At 41.3% G+C, this 20,446-nt stretch overlaps 1 protein-coding gene across 1 annotated transcript in view; it reads left to right on the top strand.

The window, feature by feature from the left end:
• sf3b1 (splicing factor 3b, subunit 1) overlaps positions 1-20,446 on the top strand; it is a 62,257-nt gene that overhangs the window by 30,046 nt on the left and 11,765 nt on the right. Inside the window, exons 15-21 of the mRNA XM_043692918.2 lie at positions 16-161; positions 1,159-1,305; positions 10,286-10,411; positions 18,388-18,609; positions 19,718-19,900; positions 20,024-20,135; positions 20,286-20,406. Coding sequence (XP_043548853.1) covers positions 16-161; positions 1,159-1,305; positions 10,286-10,411; positions 18,388-18,609; positions 19,718-19,900; positions 20,024-20,135; positions 20,286-20,406 — 1,057 coding nt within the window. The remainder of the gene's footprint in view (positions 1-15; positions 162-1,158; positions 1,306-10,285; positions 10,412-18,387; positions 18,610-19,717; positions 19,901-20,023; positions 20,136-20,285; positions 20,407-20,446) is intronic.

Raw genomic sequence — 20,446 nt, 5'->3', positions numbered from 1 at the left:
GGCCCTTTTTCATAGGTCTGGTTGACGAACAGCAGAAGGTTCGAACCATTAGTGCCCTGGCTATTGCTGCCTTGGCTGAAGCTGCAACTCCTTATGGTATTGAATCATTTGATTCTGTTCTAAAACCGTTGTGGAAGGGTATTCGTCAGCACAGAGGCAAAGTAAGACTGTTATCATGACTATAACTTTACAAATCAATCTGTGGTTTTAACTCTTGACAATGAACAGAACTTAGTAAATAAGTGCAATAACAGTGTACACAAGTCAGGAGTATCTCACGTGGAGTTTAAGGCAGTAACCATTTCTGGTTTCTTCATTATATCTCTGACCACATGAGATGGAACATTATGTTTGAAGATTTTTGATGTATTTCCCACTTTTGCAAAAAGCAACATACTACATAAATTTTATGATTGATTTGGCAGTTGTGTTTTGTTAATTTTCCATCCTCCACATGGCAAACCACTTAGTCAATGCAATGCATTTTCTCTGATAGAGAAGCCACAGTGGACCACTTAAAAGTGAAATGTAAAAGTTCACCTTTTGTATAGGTAGTTCTGTGATTACGCGTGTTTCAGCAGCACAATTTGGCTATCATATCGCTGAAGAATTAGGAAATGGTATTTTAGAGAACGCTTAACTCCATTGGCAATAGTGCGATTCCATCAGGGATCGGGTTGTAGGCTCCATTCTGCACGTGTGCCAGTGTCTACGCATATGTGATGTCAGTGCAGGTGTCCGTGCCGTTCTGCGCATGCGTGATATGAGCTCCGGGCTTCATAATATTCTGTGCATACGCCGATGTCAGCTGTTGACAGAGTAGTGTTCTGTTAGAGGTACTGTGCAGAGAGCAGCTCTGTGACATTTTTTAAATGTACCATGTTAAATTTACTTCTGTTAATAAATATTTCAAGCTTCGTTCAGGCTGTGCAATACTTTGCATTAGACTTTTGGGTGATTTTTGAATGATCGTGAGTAATATTTTTTGCTGGTCTGCCCCAACCCCACTTTTTCCATAAGCCCAATTAGTTCTATTAAAGTGAGGTTTTGCTGGAACGCAACTTTGGTGTTAAAGGAAAGCTACCTGTACTCAGAAGAGATTTGGGTCAGTGCTTCTATGCCAGTTTCTAATCGCCAAATATAAATGCTGTCTTTTAGGGTCTGGCCGCCTTCTTAAAGGCTATTGGATATCTTATTCCTCTCATGGATGCTGAATATGCTAATTACTATACTCGGGAAGTGATGTTGATCCTTATCCGAGAGTTTCAGTCTCCTGATGAAGAAATGAAAAAGATTGTGCTCAAGGCAAGTTCACACAATTATGATTGAGGTTACTTTGTAGGATATATTCATTAACAGCTTTCACCATGACTGTATATTTTAAATCAGAAGTAATTTTTTCTAGTTTACTTTCTCAATTTTCAGCTCTTGGATATATTCTTTGAAATTTCCATGCAATATATATTTTTTTAAATTCATTTTCTGGATGAGTGTGCCTCTGGCAAGATCAGTATTTATTGCACATCCATGATTGCTCTTAAGATGGTAGTGGTGAGCTGCCTTCTTGACCTATTGCAATGCGTCTGGTAAGTGCTTGCCAAAATGTGATCGTGCACTATTTTGACCGAGCATATGTGGGAAATTTGACTGTCAATTTGTGCACAGAAAACTTTCATTAACCGCAAATAATCAGTTTGTGATTTTGGTTGAAGGATATATATTAGCTAGAAAATAAGAGGTTTGTGTCACTCATCTTAGATTATAGTGCATTGGAATCTTTGACTTTTAGTTGTGTGATAAGATAGGGTTATGGTTTAATCTAAAAGACAGCATCACCAACTCCCTCAGGATTCCATTGAGAGTGTCATGCTTGATTTCTTTGCTTAAATCCTAACCAACTGTTTGGGACCTATAGATTCCTCCCATTCCCCTCAACCAGTGTTTTCTACCAATTGTTATTTTGTATCTTCCCCCATTATATCATTTCTTGATATTGTACTCATTCCATCTTGTACTAATAAAACTACCCCACCATGCTATGTGACTTTTTGAAAAGTCACCTATCCTGATCCTTTAGTTCCCAGCTTGTCATTGTGTCTCTGTGGTAGCTATACAGTCATATCCATATGCCTTTGTGCCTTAATTTGTTTTACTTTATTAAATATATACTATGTATTTAAGTAAAGAACCATTAATATTGTTTTTGTTTCCTGTTAATGCACAAATCCCTTCCTAACCAACTCTGGATGTCATTATCTAAATAGCTGCCTTCAACTCTGCCGTATCCTTTCGCTTGTTTAAAACCCTTTCTTTAGTCCTGATTATTTAATTTTGCCAGGTCCCAACACAGTTCAAGTTAGGTCCATCCCACTAGAACAGTTCCATTGTACCCCAGTACTTGTGTCTATGCCTCATGAACTGAAAACCCATTCCTCACACACCAGTGTTTGAGCCATGTATCTAACTTATTGACTTTAGTTGCCTATGTCAGTTTACTCATTGGTCAGGTAGTACTCACTTGGAAGTATTGGTTTTTAATTTGGCTCCTGTTAAAATTCTTTCAGGAGTATCTCCTTTCTAGTCCTACCAATGTTCTTGGTCTAACTACAACTCTATAATAATGGACCCTTCAGGACTGGCATTCACAACTGCAGAGAATGGCATCTATTCCCCCTGATTATACAGTCCCTTACCACTACTTGCATCCTCTCTGCAATCTCTCTTCTCATCTATAAATCTTGCAAGAACCTCATAATGGCTGGACAGTCTTGCAGACTGAGGCTTGGCGAGCATTACCACATGAACCCCATATCTGTCGCACCTGAAGTCTCGCCCTCCTCGTGACATAGAGTTGTATAGCACAGATACAGACCCTTCGGTCCAACTTGTTTATGTCAGCCAGATATATCCTAAATTAATCTAGTCCATTTTCCAGTATTTGTACTATATCCCTCTAACCCTTCCTATTTATGTATCTATCTGGATGCCTTTTAAATGTTGTGATTGTATCAGCACCACCACTTCCTCTGGCAGCTCATTCCATACAAGTACCACTCTGTGCATGAAAAAGTTGCCCCTTAGTTCTCTTTCATATCTTTCCCCTCTCACCCTTAATCTATGCCTTCAAGTTTTGGACTCGCCCACCGCAGGGAAAAGACCTTGCCTATTTACTCTGTCCATGCCTCTCATGATTTTACAAGCCTTTATAAGGTCACCCGTCAGCCTCTGATACTCCAGGGAAAACAACCCCAGCCTATTCAGCCTCTCGTCCTGGCAATGTTCTTGTGAGTCTTTTCTGAACCCTTTCAAGCTCCGCAGCATCTTTTCTGTACCGGGGGACCAGACTGAATGCAGGATTCCAAAAGTGGCCTAACTGTACTGTACAGCTGAAACATGACATCCTGATTACTATACTCAGTGCACTGACCAATAAAGATAAGTGTACTGTATGCCTTCTTCATTACCATGTTGGCCTTTGACCTTCAAGGAACTATGAACCTGCACCCAAAGGCTGCTTGGTCAGCAACACTCCCCAGGACCCTACCCTTAAGTGTATAAGTCCTGTCTGATTTGCCCAACCAAAATGCAATACCTCACATTTATCTAAATTAAACTCTATCTGCCACTCCTGAAATAACCTTCTTCGCTGTCCACCATGCTTCCAATTTGGTGTCATCTGCACACTTACTAATTTTTCCTCCTACATTCACATCCAAATCATGTATTTAAATGATGAAACAGTGGACCCAGCACTGATCCCTGCAGGGCACTGCTAGACACAGGCCTGCAGTCTGACAAACAATGTTCCTCCTCCAACCTCCATCTTCTCCCTTCGCCAATTTTCTATCTGAGTAGCTAGCTCTCCCAGATTCCATGTGATCTAACTTTGCTCACCAGTCTACCATGTGGAACCTTGTTGAACTTCTTACTGAAGTCCATATAGACAACTTTCACTGCACTGCCTTCAATTTTCTTTGTCACCTCTTTGAAAAGCTCAGATCAAGTTAGTGAGACATGATTTCCCAAACAGAAAGTCATGCTGACTATCCCTAATCTGCCCTTGCCGTTCCAAATACATGTAAATCCTGTCCCTCAGAATCCCCTCCAACAATTTAACCACTGCTGACAACACTGCTCTGTAGTTCCCTGGTTTTTCCTTACCACCTTTTTTAAATAATGGCTCCAGTCTTCTGGCAGTTACCTCAAATATATCAGCAAGGTGCCCAGCAAACACTTCCCTAGCTTCCCACAAAATTCAAGATGTACCTAATCAGTTCCTGGGGATTTAGCCATCCTAATGTGTTTTAACAAGTCTGGCATCACCACCTCTGTAATATGGACATTTTCCAAGATTTTATTTTATTTTGCCAAGTTCTCTTGCTTCTATATCCTTCTCCCTCGTAAATACTGACCTGATTACAGGTCAAATTTGTATGATTTAATCTGAGGGTATGACAGTCTTTGAAGCAAAGTATGCAGGTAACTTTCCAGCTCCCTGATTTGGCAAGATGACTATGGCTTAGACTCCAGCTTATCAACTCTGAGTTAAACTGCAAATGCTACAGATAGGTTCACTTAATATCACCTTGGTATCCAGCAGCTCCTATATGCTGCAGGAACAACACATTACCCCCGTCTTGCCATCACTATTTTATTTATTTCACCAATGACTTACCCTAGTAGGCATGCTGTTTACACTTCAAGAATTTTCTGTTTGTTGCACTTTATTGTAACTTTTTTCACACTAGTGTCAATCTTACAATTAACAAACTGTTTGTAAGAAGAACTTAGACTTAAATGCAAATTAAATACATTACCTTCAAAAATGAGAAATATTCATCAATCAGCTGCTTTCCTACACTTCCATCACCTTGTGTTTCATAGCATCACTTTGCTGCTTGTCTTGCCACAAATGCGACTCCAACTCAGTTCTCTTATCCTTTCCCATTTAGCTCACTCTCATTATGTACTATTTTGACCCTCGGGAATAGTGAACCCTAATCACTTACCAGATGCTCATCAATTAACCAGCTTTTTTTTTGTAGCAAAGCAAGAATCAATTCCTGGAGGTTGAAAAACTTAGAGGCAAAAGCAACTAAACAACTCTTCTCATTCCTCCACTTAACTGCCTCAAGTGCTGAACTCTGGTACTATTCTGTGTCACACTCCAGATTAGAGAATGGATAGGATCTGCAATAATGTACTTTTCAGAGAGATGGTATGGTGAAGGCTCACCAGACCAATTCCTGGAGTGGCAGAATAGGCATGTAAGGAAAGGTAAGGTCGAATAGCCTTTCTTTAACTTTTACAGGTGCCTGGTGTTGGGGTTGTGAAGAACTGGGACCAAGATGGTCTCCCCTCCCAACTTACACCATTTCTGTTCTTTTCTTGGACACTCATAAAGCCATTCTGCAGTGTGTCTTAAAGTGGCCCTATCATCTTTACATCAGTTGACTGTCATGCATTGTTTGTGCAAATATTAACACAAGGTTCTTGCAGCTTAGCAGAGAGAACAAAATGGCAGAAAACCATAATGAATGAATAAATAAATAAATAGAAACACTAGCGAGCCCTACTTAGCTGTTGGCTGGTACTCATTGATAGTACTCCAACCTCTGTGTCACAATGTTCTGGGTTGAAGTTCTAACCCAAGCCCTGAGTACAAAAATCAAGACTGACACTCCACTGCAGTGCTGTCATCTTTTAGGTGAGATATTAATCTGAAGTCCAATCTGATAGCTTAATTGGATGTAAAAAAATCCATTACATTACTTCGTAGAAGCTTAGATGTAAAACTCATTCCTTTCTCGGTGCATGGACTTCCGCAGTTTGAACATAGCAGCAGCATCTGAAACAAGAAGTGAGTATGTTGGCACAAAATTGGCATGCATGGAACATCAGAATGGCTGCACAGCTTACAGAGAACACTGAACAGAAATGTTGCTGGTGGCCTGGCCAGTATTCAACTCCCAATCAATATCATTGTAATGGATTATCTGAAGATTATCACGTACGCTTACCAGGAGTTTGCACTTGCTCACTGATGATGTTACCTCATGGTAACGAAATGTCTGAAAACAAACCTTCCAGCTCAGTGAGCAAACTTGCATCCGGGTCTAGATTAGGTTGGGATATCTGGTCAGCATGGACGAGTTGGACCGCAGGGTCTGTTTCTGTGCTGTACATCTCTATGTATTCTAACAGTGGTTATGGTTTAATTGGTGTAAAACATCTCCAATTTGCAGTGATTATGAAATATACTATTTGAAACAAGTCTTTATTGAATTGTGAAACAAAAACAGAAGTTGCTAGAAAGGCGCAGCAGGTCTGGCAGCGTCTGTGAAAAGAAATCAGAGTTAATGTTTCGGGTCTGGTGACCCTTCCTCAGAACTGCTGATAGCCAGGAAATTGTTGGTATATGTGCAGAAGATAGGATGGGGAGGGAGGGGTTAAGGAGTAAACAGTAGGTGTAAATAGAGCCCAAAGAGAGAGAAGAACAGTTGGAAAGACAAAGGAGTCGATATGATCTGGCTGGGACAATACATAGCTGTTAATAGAGACTCTTGGTGGCCAACAATAGGTAGTGTGTAATGGCAGACTATGTGATTACAAGGTCTGGTGTGTGCGGTAGGGGGTCTAGGACATGGGAGAGATCAGGCCCTAAAATTATTGAATTTGATGTTGAGTCCAGAGGGTTCAAGTGGAAAATGTGTTGTTACGCTGAGGTTTGGTGGAATACTGCAACAAACCTGAGATGGATGTTGGCCAGGGAACAGGGTGATGTGTTAAAAGTGGCAGGCAACTGGAAGTCAAGATCTTTGCGAGCAGAATGTAGATGCTCTGCAAAGTGGTCACCCAGTCTACGCTTCACTTCCCAATGTAGAGGAAACTATATTGTGAAAAGTACAGGTAAAGGACTGCTTCACCTGGAAGGTATGTTTGGGCTGTTGGATACTGAGGAGGGAGGACGTAAATGGACAGGTATTATACCTTCAGTTGCAGGGGAAGGTGCAGTGGGGGATTGTTGGGAGTGAAGAAAGAGTGAACTGGTTGTTCCGGAGGGAACGGTCCCTGCGGAAGGCGGACAAAGGGAAGGGGAATGTATGTCTGGTGGGCATCTTGCTGGAGGCGGTATTAATGGGGGCTGATGATCTTCTGAATGTGGCTGCTGGTGGGATGGTAGGTACGGATAAGGGGAACCCTATTGCAGTAGCTGGAGGGAAGAGGGGTGAGGGCGCATGTGTGGGAAATGGGTCGGACCTGGTTGGGGGACCTGTCGACAACAGTGCTGGGGACTCCTCAGTTGGGGAAGAAGGTGGAGGCTCTCTTGTAGAAGTTGGCCTCATCAGAACATATGCAACAGAGTCAGAGAAACTGGGAGAATGGACTGGAATCTATACAGGAAGCAGGGTGCGAGGATGTATAGTCCAGGTAGCTGTGAGAGTCAGTGAGTTTATAGTGGATATTAGTGGCCAGACAATCCCCAGAATTGAAAATAGAAATGTCGAGGAAGGGAGGAGACAGAGATAGACCAGGTGAAAGTGAGGGTGGGGTGGAAACTGGAAGCGGAATGGATTAACTTTTCCAATTCCACATGAGAGCACTGATGATATCATTGATATATCAGAGAGAGAATTGTGGATGGGGGCTGGATTAGGACTGGAACAAGGAATGTTCCACAAACCCCATGAAGAAACAGACATAACTCTGACCCATGCAGGTTACCCACGGCCACACTTCTGACCTGAAGAAAATGAGAGGAGTTAGAAGAGAAGTTATTGAGGGTAGAACGAGCTTGGCAAAGCAGAGGAGGGTGGTGGTGGTTGCGGACGGTTCAGGCTTTTGCTCCAAGAACAAGTGGAGTACCCCGAGACCATCCTGCTGAGGGATGGACACGTAAAGGGTTTGTACATCCATGGGAAAGAGGAAGCGGCTGGAGCCTGCAAACTGGAAATTCCGTAAAGTGTTAGAAGTATCACAGATGTATGTGAGCAGCGCAGCAACTGGACCGGGAGAGAAAAGACTGAGTCAAGGTACGAAGAGATGAGTTCTGTGGGGCAGGAGCCAGCTGAATCAGTGTCTGTCTGGGCAGTCCTGTTTGTGGATTTTCGGAAGGAGGTAGAAGAGAGCTGTGCAGGGCTTGGGGGTCTATCAACTTGGAGCCATTGGGGGAGAGATCACTAGATAAAATTAAATCAGTGACTGTAGTTGATATGATGGCCTGATGTACCATACTGGGGTCATGGTCTCGGGAAAGACAAGAGGTATCTAAGAGTCGGTGCTCAGCCTCTGCAGTGTAGAGGTCAGTATGCCAGACTACAACAGCACCACCCTTATTAGCAGGCTTAACAACAAAGTCAGGGTTGGATCTAAGCGCAGAGTACAATCAGTTCGGAGGGAGATAGGTTGGATAGGGTAAGGAGGCAGAGAAATTGAGGCAGCCAATATCACGTTCTCAATGAACAGATTGAGTGCAGGTAAAGGCCAGAGGTTGGGGTGGAGGGGGCGGGGTGCAGTGTCCATGTGGAGGGAGAGTTGGAGCTTGAGAAAATGTCTGGGATGGGAAAGGACTCTTTTTTTTGAAAGAAATGGGTAAGGAGGCAAAGATGCCGGAAGAAGAGTTTGATGTCATGTTGTGCCCAAAATTCATTAAGGTGGGGAGTAGAGGGATAAAGCGGAGACCTTTGCTGAGTACAGAAAATGCAACATTGGAGAGGGCAAGGTTAGGACGGATGGTGAATACCCAACTGGAAGTGGGGTTGGAGGAAGGGATGGAGTCAGAGGGAAGAGTAGGGGAGGAAGGTTCCAAAGGGCCCTGGATATCTCTGAGTTGTTGCACCCTGTGGTCCTGATGCCTGAAAGGAAAAGAAAAAGTTTCTCATTTGCACAGAATTAAGCTGGAAGATGAAGTGGAACTGCGTTTTGGTGCAACCCTGAGCCAGCATGATGTGATGCTGTTGCGGAGAGTTGGATTTGAGTTGTGAATGGAACTGAAACTGTGCAATGAGCAAGGAACATGCCTTTTCCTAACCTCGTTAAAGAGCCTGGGACATATCTTGAGCAGTAAGGCATTCAACAAGGTTCCTCATGGTAGACCAGTTAGCAAGGTTAGATCACACAGAATACAGTGAGAACTAGCCATTTGGATACAGAACTGGCTCAAAGGTAAAAGACAGAAGGTGGTGGTGGAGGTTGCTTTTCAGACTGGATGCCTGTGACTAGTGGTGTGCCACAAGGTTCGGTGCTGGGTCCACTACTTCTCATCATTTATTTAAATAATTTGGATATTAACATAGGTATAGTTAGTAATTTTGCAGAAGACACCAAGATTGGAGGTGTAGTGGACAACAAAGAAGGTTACCTCAGATTACAACGGGATCTTGATCAGATGGGCCAAGGAGTAGCAGATGGAGTTTAATTTAGATAAACATGAAGTGCTGCATTTTGGAAAGGCAAGTCAGGCAGGACTTATGCACTTAATGGTAAGGTCCAGGGCAGTTTTGCTGTGCAAGGAGACCCTTGGAGTGCAGGTTCATAGTTCCTTGAAAGTGGAGATACAGATTGATAGGATAGTGAAGAAAGCATTTGGCATGCTTTCCTTTATAGGTCAATGCATTGAGTATAGGAGTTGGGAGGTCATGTTGTGGCTGTACTGGACTTTAGTTAGACCACTTCTGGAATATTGTGTGCAATTCTGGTCTCTCCCCTATCAGGATGTTTTGAAACTTGAAAAGGTTCAGAAAAGATTTACAAGAATGTTTCCAGGGTTAAAGGGTTTGAGCTAGCAGGCTCTTTTCCCTGGGGTGTCAAAGGCTGATAGGTGACCTTATAGGGGTTTATAAAACCATGAGGGGCATGGCGAAGGTAAATAGACAAGGTCTTTTCACTGGGGTGGGGAAGGCCAGAGCTAGAGGCATAGGTGTAGGGTGAGAGGGGAAAGATTTAAAAGGGACCTAAGGGGCAAACTTTTCAAACAAAAGGCAGTGCATGTGTGGAATAAGCTGCCAGAGGAAGTGGTGGAGGCTGGTACAGTTGCAGCATTTAAAAGGCATCTGGATGGGTATATGAATAGGAAGGATTTAGAGAAATACGGGTCAGGTTCTGGCAAATGGCACTAGATTAGGTTAGGATATCTGGTTGGCATGGATGAGTTGGACCGAAGGGTCTGTTTCAGTGCTGTACATCTCTATGATTCTATGACATTGGTTTAAATAATTTATAATAGTGCACCAGTTGTGAAGAACTAAAATTAATTTGGATAATAATTGGTGCACATTATTTGTAGGTGGTGAAACAGTGTTGTGGAACAGATGGTGTGGAAGCCAACTACATCAAGACTGAAATCCTTCCCCCGTTCTTCAAGCACTTTTGGCAACATCGAATGGCATTGGACAGAAGGAACTACAGACAGGTAAGAAAAATTTTTTTTATTTTGGTGCAGATGTTGAATGCAGTGAAGGAAATAAATTCAATTAAAACTATTTTAAGAGTTGATACATATCTAAAGTATAGAGATTTTTCTTAACTTTGCAATTAGCTAAATTTTAACCAAGGTGAAGACACCTTGGATAGAGTCAAGTAGCTGGTTGACCACTAGGAATAGTAAGAGAGGTAGCTAGGTGGCGCATGAGTCTCCTGTGCCTCAAACAGGCATGCCGTTTTGGATACTGTGGCGGAGAGGGTTTAACCTCTGGGGGAGTATAGCACTGACAGCTAGGTTTCTGCTACCGTGACTGGCTCAACTATAAAGATGGGTATGTCAGGTTCCAAGTGATAGCTTGAAATAGGGGACTGTATAGTCTGGGGCACAGACAAACATATTTCTGCGGTCATCTGTAAGACATCAGAATGGTGTTTTGCCTCCCAAGTGCCAGGGTCAAGGATGTCTCTGAAAGGGTACAGAATATTCTGAAAGAGAGTGACCAGCAGGAGGAGATTGTTCACATTGATACCATCAACATAGGTAGGGATAGAGATGAAGTTCTGCAAAGAGAATATGAGAAACTAGGCTAAAGATTGAAAAGTAGGTTCTTGAGAGTTGTAATATCTGAACTGCAAACAGTGCCACATGCTAGTTAGTGTAGGAATAGGAGGATAGAGTAGATGAATGCGTGGCTGAGGAGCTGGAGCAGAGGCAAGGATTCACATTTTTGGACCATAGGGATTTCTTCAGGGTAGAAATGACCTGTATGGAGAGGGGTGGGTTCCATACGAATTGGCAAGGGACGAATATTCTTGGAGGGTATTGCTAGTGCTACAAAAACCATGAAATGGTGCCCGTATGGAACGAGGAAATGGTGGAGGCATTTAAGAGGCATCTGGATGGGTAAATGAATAGGAAAGGTTTGGCGGGATATGGGCTAAGTGCTGGCAAATGGGACTAGGTCAGATTTGGATGTCTGGTTGGCATGATGAGTTGAATCGAAGGGTCTGTTTCTGTGCTGTATGAATGTATGACTGTACTCACTGAGGTTCAGTCAAGTTAAATTTTATTTAAGCCATAAAGCAGAAGTATACAGGCTTTCAGAGCAGATGTAGCTAGTTAATGTGGAGGTCAATTAAAACTGGGTTTCAGAAGCTGAAATTCTGCTGTTGTTCAAAGAGCATAAAATGAGGTCTCCTCCGTGCTAGCTTGACTACTGAGAGCTGCTTTGGTTCCACAGAGTTTAAAGAACCAGATCTAAAGGTAATGCTCTCTCTCTTGTCTATTTTAGTTCTCTAGCCTTGTGTTTAATTGATCAGAGCCCCTAGACTACAAGCACATAGTATGATTCGTTATAAATTAGTTATAAAGGCAGACTGGAGAAGTTGGACTTTTCCTTGGAGAGACAAAGACCGAGTGGAGATTTGATTGAAATCTTGAAAATCAGAAGGGATTGACAGAGTAGGTGGGGAGAAACTGTTTCCTGTTACCCTGTTATAAGAGGATTGAGAATCGAGAGACATAGGTGATTTGTAAAAAAGCAAATGTGATAGAGACAGGTTCAATTGAGAAATGTAAGCGGTGATTCATTAATTTTACATTTAAATTTATTTAAATAAAAAGTGTCAATGTTTTAGGAAAAAGACAGCAGATTGGCTGAGAGTTGATGCATTTTCCATTTCCCTAAAATAATTTAAAGCTTTTGTGATTAGTTGATACTGAGGAGGGCTGCAATAAATTGTAGAAAGATATTAATAAAACTTGCAGAATGGACATACAATTGGCAAATGAAATTCAACATTGATGAAGTGTGAGATATTGCATTTTGGTTTTATAACGAAAATGTCATAATATTTGGAAAATAAAAATCTAAATGTGCTACAGAAGCGAAGAGAGAAGTATCAATGGGCCTTAATAAAAACAAAGGAAGAACCATACTTTATTTTTAGAATGAATAGATTTGAAATGGAGAGATCTGTGTACCATTCTCTTCACTGGTGCACTGGTGAGGGGACTAAAAAGGATTACCACAGAACAGAAACAATGAACAGGCTGGACCTCTGCTCTTGAAAACTGAGGTCTTAAATAATAACTAGTTTTTTTCTTCTGGAGAAGAGCAAATCGAGAAATCAGTGAAATATGATAGTCAAATGAGGAATTTTTTAAAAATCTAAACCCAGCAAGTAGTAAGAATGTGGAACTGATGTAAATTGTATCTGCGTTTAAGGGGAAGCTATGTTAGTAAATCAGGATACACAGATTAGAGACTTATGCTAGAGTTAAATGAGGAAAATGGGAGGAGGCTTAAGTGTTTACTTGAATAGCCTTCCCTGTGCTACATATTCTATGTAATTCTAGGTGTTTCAATTGATGGGTGGTTGGGAGTGGAGATGGTAGGTTAGGCAAGTAAAATTGCCAGCTATCAAAGTCAGCCACTCTTGTCCTAAGTGGATTGGATGAAAATCACTTAAAATTAGTCATCTCGGTAGGTATGAGTAGCTGATTCACATGGATTAGTGGGGTCCCAACTTCATGACTTAGTCTGTGGTGAGTTTGCTGACAAGTCTGAACAGCAGTGGGCATGTTAAGATAGATGGAAGTTTTAGGTGGGTGAGGGGTGCTCCATTCCCTTCCTTGAACTAGTTGTGCATGAGTCAAGTTAGTGGCAATTTTGTTTAGCTTGATGGTGATGCTGTCTGTATTCATATTGATTTTTAACACCGAGTCATAGATTCGTAAGCATAGAAACAGACCCTTTTGGTTCAATTCATCCACACCAACCAGACCTAGTCCCATTTGCCAACTATTGGCCTCCAAACCCCCTTCCTACTCATATGTGTATCCAAGTGCCTTTTTAAAAGTGTAATTGTACTTGTTTCCACCACTACTGCTTATGGCAACTCATTCCATACACATACTACCCTCTGCATGGGAAAAGTGACTCCTTGGGTCCTTCTTAAATTTTTCCCCTCTCCCCTTAAACCCATGCCGTCAAGCTTTTGGATATCGTCCCTCCCATCCACCCTCAGTGGGGAAAACCTTGGCTATTCACCCTATCCATACCCCTCATGGATTTTGTAAACCTCGGTAAGGTCACCCCTCAGCCTCCCATGCTTCCGGGAAAAAGAGCCTCCGCTTGTCCTAATAGGTCAACCCCCCCAAATCCTATTAACATCCTTGTAAATCTTTTCAGCACCCTCTCGAGCATAACGACATCCTTCTTATAGAAGGGCAGTCAATTGTGCAAAGTATTCCAAAAGTGGTCTTACTAATGTCCAGTACAGCCACAACAATAAGCTCCAACTCCTATACTCAGTTTTGTGACTAATGAAGGTAAGCGTGCCAAACCTCTGCGTCCTGTCTACCCGCGACCTCACTTTCCAAGAATCATGCATCTGCACCCCTTAGTCTGTTTGTTTGGCAGCACTTACCAGGACCCTACCATTAACAGTACAAGTCCTGTCCTGGCTTGCCTTACCAAATTGTAGCACCTCATTTTTATCCAGATTAAACTCAATCTTCCACTCCTCAGCCCATTGTCCCATCTGATCAAGGTCCCGTTGTACTTTGATATAATCTTCACTGTGCACTATGTCACCAATTTTGGTGTCATTTGCAAACTTGCTAACCATGCCACCTATATTCACATCCAAATCATTTAGATAAATCATGAAAAGCAATGGACCTAGCACCAATCCCTGAGGCACTCTACTGGTCACAGGCCTCCAGTCCGAAAAGTAAATCTGTACCACCACTCTGTCTCCTATCTTTAAGCCAACTTTCTGTCCAATTGGCTACCTCCCCCGGATCCCATGTGATCTAATCTTAGTAACCAGTCTACCATGCTGAACCTCGTAAAATGGTTTGGTGAAATTCATTTAGACGTGTACTGCTCTGCCTCCTTCATCACTGTTGTCTTTGAAATACCTTAGGACAGTTAAACAGTCGTTCAGCAAAGAGACAGTACTTGTGGGATGGAGAGTATTGACAGAAAGGAGAAAAAAGTAAAAATAATGACCTTGTAAAAATCCAAAGACTGGTGACCTAAAAATCACAGCTTTAAATCACAACAGCTGTCAGTGACTGTTAGATTGTAAATTTAATTTCTGGGACTTGGAGACATTAACAATGATTGTGATATTGTCATGCCATGTGCTCTGCAAGTTATGAAAAAGCATTGCAACAGGGTCACAGTTTGTTGCCAGAAGTCTGAAATGTATTCTTGGTTTACAGATTGTGGATTGTGATGTAGAAAAAGAAGGCAAAGGGAAATTTTAAAAAGTGTTTTTATTTGTAATCTCCAAATTCTGTGTTGACTTCGACCATCAGGCTATAGGAACAAAATAGGCCATACAGTAGAATATGGGTGAACTGTGATGAACTTTTCCACATATCCCATGACGTCTTGTCTTGATAAAGTCTGTTTCAGTTTTATTTTAGATTCTATTAAATATTAGATGATCCATCATTTACATCCTTAAAAGAAGGAATTTCAGATTTCCAAAGTGTTTAGTTCATTGTTTTTTGTTGGTAAATTTTAGAATACAAGCAATTTATCTCCATAATTTAGCTTTCGTTACCCCCAGTCGGATATTGATGAACCTGAATTGTACGTCCTTCGAAGTTAAAATAACTGTCTGAGGTATAGTACCCAGAACTGAGTATTATGTTCCCTTGGGCACTGACCAAAACCATATACAAATAAAGTATTATTTTTTTTCCTCTGTATTTTGATCTCTTGAAAGGGTAATATTTGACTCCTAAACTGACCTCAAAGATGTTTACAGTACAAAAGGAGTCCATTCAACCCATCATGCCCATGCTAGTCAACAACGATCTGGCTACACTAATCCCATTTTTGAGTTCTTAGCCCACAGCTCTGGAGGCTGTAGCAACATAAGTGAATATTTTAATATTGCTTACACGTTTGAGTTTGAGATTTCCATCTGAGTGAAAAAAGTCTCCTCAATTCTACTGTTAGCCTTCTCTCTCTTACCATAAATCTATGGCCTTGGTCACTGACTCCTCCACTGATGGAAAGTATGCCTTCTTATCAGCCCTATCTGTGCCCCTCATAATCTTTTACACATCTCCTATTAGTTTCCCTCTCAACCTTTGCTGCTGCAAGAAAAATAACTCCAGCCTATCCAATCCCTCTTCTTAGCTCAGACTCTCCAACTGAGACAGCTTCCTGTTAAATCTCCTCTGCACCCTGCAATAACATCCTTCCTATAACGTGGTAACAAACTGCATGCAGTAGTCCAGTTGTGACCTAACCAGTGTTTTATACAGTTGCAACATAACTTCCCTATTCCTGTATTCTGTGCCTTGGTTAATAAAAACAAACATTCCCTATGCTGTCTTTTCTACTTTCCCTGCTACCTACAGGGGTCTGTGGATATGAGCACCAAGGCTGCTATGATCTTAGTACTTTGCATGGTCCTACTATTCAGAGTGTAATCTCTTCTATCGTTAGCCTTCCCCCAAGTGCATTATCTCTCTCACTTCTGGGTTAAATTCCATTTTCTACTGCTCTGTCCACCTGACCAGTCTGTTGATCTCCTTCTGCTATTTATCACTATCCTCTCTGCTTACCACCCTACCAGTTCTCATGTCAGCTGCAAGCATTTTGCTCCTATTCCTACATTTAAGTCCATTTAATTAATGTGAAACAGCAACGGTCGCAAAGCTGAGTCCAATGGAACTCCACTGGGAATAGACTTGCACGGAAACATCTGTATGGGGATTTTACTTTCTTTGAACAGTCTGCCGTGAGGATCGTTTCAAAACCTTCCTTAAGTCCATACAGGCCAGAACCTGTGCATCACACTCTTCAACTCTCCTGTCTACCACAACAATTTCTCAAATGCTAAGATTCCATAACAAATCCATGCTGACTCTCCATCATTAATTTGTTTCTCCAAGCACAGATAATATCAAGATCTACTTGGAAAAATGTGCTGAGACACAAGCCCTGCTACTTCCCGGTTCATCACAAAAATATAGATTTAATCAAAATTTCCTGCCTAATAGACTTGGTATAACAGAAACCATTGTTCAGGTATCTGCACTGAACAAGGAGCTACTATTTTTCCCAAATTTAATTCTCTAACTTAAACTTTATCTTTTCCCAACCTCTGACACACGTTCAGATAGATGAAACTAAAATATGTAGATGCCATGGATAGAGAGGGAAAAAAGGACAATTTACTTTAATAGCACCAATCCACGAGATTCAAATGTTGTCCTTTTTGCTTATTCTGGGTTCTTCTGATCACCAGTTTTCTTCCTTCCAAGTCCTTTACTGCAGACACAGGGCAATTGGTACGCTAATTGTTCAGCTTCTCAGTCATCGTTTAGAGGTAACAGCTTATAGTCAAATGGTGAGTGAGATTAGCTAGCTATTTTCCTATTCTTTGTTACATCTCTGCAAGAAGAGAGAGTTTTGGAGGATATCTGCTCATTTATGGTTCAAACACTGGTTGTCCACCTGCCCAGGAGCCAAACAGTTGTTGGCACACTGATCACTCCTAACCAAAAGTTTTTCAGTCAGTAGCCTGTCTCTGGGCAAAGCTGTCACAAACACAACACACCCAAGGTGCCAGTGAGTCTCCAGTGACTTTCCCCATTGCTTGAACAAATCAACAATGCAAATACAACTCATGATGAGTTTCAGTAATTTGTTTTACAAACTGCAACATTTCCTTCTATAGCTTCCTTTGTTTAAAGCAGTGTCCTTTTCCCATTTTGGTGCACAATCCAGAAATGAAGTAACATTAATAAAATGTGATGTTTACAATGTATTCTGTCCCTCAGAAGCATGTCTAATGATTTACCCGCCACCAAGGTTAGACTGACCTGTGAGTTCTTTGTTTATCCCTTTCTCTCCTTTTTAATAATGGGACAATGTTAGTAGTCCACCTCACCTGCAGCCAGAAAGGATCTGATTATTGCTGCCAGTACCCCTGATGTCTTCTCTCTCCTCAACAATCTGGGATGTATGTCATCTGGGTCTGAGGTTTTAAGGCTGCCAAAGCCACTAGTACGTCTACTCCCACTAAGTTCATATTCTTCAAATATTTCATGATCCCCCACACTGATGTCTATATCTGCATCATCCTTTTCCCTTGTGAAGACTGATGCAGAGTATTTAATTAGCTTATACTTAAGATATTATAGGCCTGAAGTAACCTGGTTTCCCCCTCTGGTTTTTAAATAATGGAGTGATATTTATAGTTTTTCATTTCAAGGGAACACATCCTAAATTGAGTACATTTAAACATTATAGGTGAAATATCTGCAATTTACTCATTTGTTTCTTTTAATACTTCAGGATCTAAGTGAACAATACTGGGCATTGGTTTATCTTGTATTATTTTGTCCATTACGTGCTATTAAATTATATTAAGTGTGCACCTTTTTAAAAAACAGTATTTTTAGAGGGTGCATACAACATTTTGATTGCAAAGGTCAGTTGTAAAACTGCAAGACCAATTTAACTGATTATTGTATGAATACTATTTTGTCGCTTTAATATCCCCATGAAGAGAAGAAAGCTCAGCCAGGATTGATTTTACACTGATTTTCTGTATTGTGTGTGTGTTTCGGGAATAAATGAAAAGTGGATTAGCTTGGTTTGGTGCTTTTCCTGCTGTAAAACTATGCTAGCAATTATTGTTGTTGACATGTAATGACTAACTTTGTAATGCTATTGCCAGTGCAGTTGTAGCTGAGCAAGAATTACTTGCCTCAGAAGGCTGTGGGAAGGGTTGCATTGAGGGGAAACCTTTGGCAACTTCCATGTAACTTTGCAGTTGTTAGCCCATTCTTTTATATATTTTTGAAAGGACCTGTTGGTGATCAGCTATTCAAGTTAATCTGTTCACTGGTTCAGGTAGAGTTTATATACAACAAATTATTTTAGGTCACTGGAATAACCATATTGGTATTTCTATTCTTTGCAGTTAGTTGACACCACAGTGGAACTTGCAAACAAAGTTGGAGCAGCTGAAATAATATCCAGAATAGTTGATGACTTAAAAGATGAAGCCGAACAATACCGAAAAATGGTGATGGAAACCATTGAAAAGATTATGGGTAACTTGGGAGCTGCAGATATTGATCACAAACTGGAGGAACAGCTTATTGATGGTATTCTGTATGCCTTCCAGGAACAGACTACTGAGGTATGCATCTAAAATGAGGTTAAACTTCAACTTACTGCATATTTTGAGCAATTGAATGGAAAATGTATTTGTTTCAAATAGAAAGGCATACTAAATTAGTACATTGATTATTACAGAGCAGTACAGGCCCTTCATATTGCGCTGACCCGTGGAACCAATCTGAAGCATATCTAACCTACACTATTCCATTCTTGTCCACATGCCTATCCAATGACCATTTAAATGCCCTTAAAATTGGCAAGTCTACTACTGTTGCAGGTAGTGCTTTCCATGCCCCTATTACTCTCTGAGTAAAGAAATTACCTCTGACATCTGTCCTATATCTATCACCTCTCAATTTAAAGCTATGTCCCCTCATGCTAGCCATTGCCATCCAAGGAAAAAGGCTCTCTCTGTCCACCCTGTCTAACCCTCTGACTATGATTAGATTAGATTACTTACAGTGTGGAAACACCGACCCGCCGAAGCGCAACCCACCCAGACCCATTACCCTGCATTTACCCCTTCACCTAACACTACGGGCAATTTAGCATGGCCAATTCACCTAACCTGCACATTTTTTGGACTGTGGGAGGAAACCAGAGCACCCGGAGGAAACCCACACAGGCACGGGGAGAATGTGCAAACTCCACACAGTCAGTCGCCTGAGGCGGGAATTGAACCAGATCTCTGGCGCTGTGTGGCAGCAGAGCTAACCACTGTGCCACCCATCTTATATGTGTCAATTAAGTCACCTCTCAACCTTCTTCTCTCTAACGAAAATAGCCTGAAGTCCCTCAGCCTTTCCTTGTAAGACCTTGCCTCCATACCAGGCAACATCCTAGTAAATCTCCTCTGAACCCATTTCAGAGCTTCCACATCCTTCCTATAATGCGGTGAGCAGAACTGTATGTAATACTTCTAATGTGGCTGCACCCACATGATGCCTAAACATTTAATTTCTCTTCCCTTTGAGTTTTGCACAAGATTTTGCAGCAGCTTTTGTAATGTTACAGTGCCACAGCATTTTCAGTTTGGTTGAGTTGTATTTGAACAATGATATATCATCATGTTTTTTATTGCCTTTCTTACAATTACCCTGACATTCATAATCCTTGTGTTTTTCTAGGATTCTGTAATGTTAAATGGTTTTGGTACAGTGGTAAATGCATTAGGTAAGCGAGTGAAGCCCTATTTACCCCAGATTTGTGGTACAGTATTATGGCGTCTAAACAACAAATCAGCCAAAGTGCGACAGCAAGCTGCGGATCTCATCTCTCGAATTGCAGTTGTCATGAAGACATGTCAAGAGGTATGTACATTGTCCAGTGCAATATTTCACTTACCTGGCCACACCAATGTTTTTTGCTTCAGGTATGTTTTCACTATTTGCAGGCAAATCATGTGGATTGATATTTGGTCTCTTTACTTGTAGGAAAAACTAATGGGCCACTTGGGTGTTGTACTATATGAATACCTTGGCGAAGAGTACCCTGAGGTTCTGGGTAGCATCCTGGGAGCACTTAAAGCTATTGTAAATGTTATAGGTAAGTCTATTGTGCTACTACATTATTACATGTAATGGTAAATATTATTTAGGGAGGGATAAAACTCTTTGGATTGGTAAAATACATTGTACTTTTTTCCTGAAGATATATGAAACAAAAAAATATTTTTCCTCAATTGTTGATATACAGGTATGCATAAGATGACACCGCCTATAAAGGATCTACTTCCACGCCTTACTCCAATCCTAAAGAATAGGCATGAGAAGGTTCAGGAGAATTGTATTGACCTGGTTGGGCGAATTGCTGATCGGTAATTTGCATTATGTCACCATTTCTAAATAATGGGAAAC

This window comes from Chiloscyllium plagiosum, unplaced genomic scaffold (genome assembly GCF_037043375.1).
Source record: "Chiloscyllium plagiosum isolate Xiang-an unplaced genomic scaffold, Cpla_swu_hap1 HiC_scaffold_7, whole genome shotgun sequence".
In the NCBI taxonomy this organism is placed as follows: Eukaryota; Metazoa; Chordata; class Chondrichthyes; order Orectolobiformes; family Hemiscylliidae; genus Chiloscyllium; species Chiloscyllium plagiosum.
Note: the sequence above shows the minus strand (reverse complement) of the source record. Positions and strands in the feature narration are given on the sequence as shown.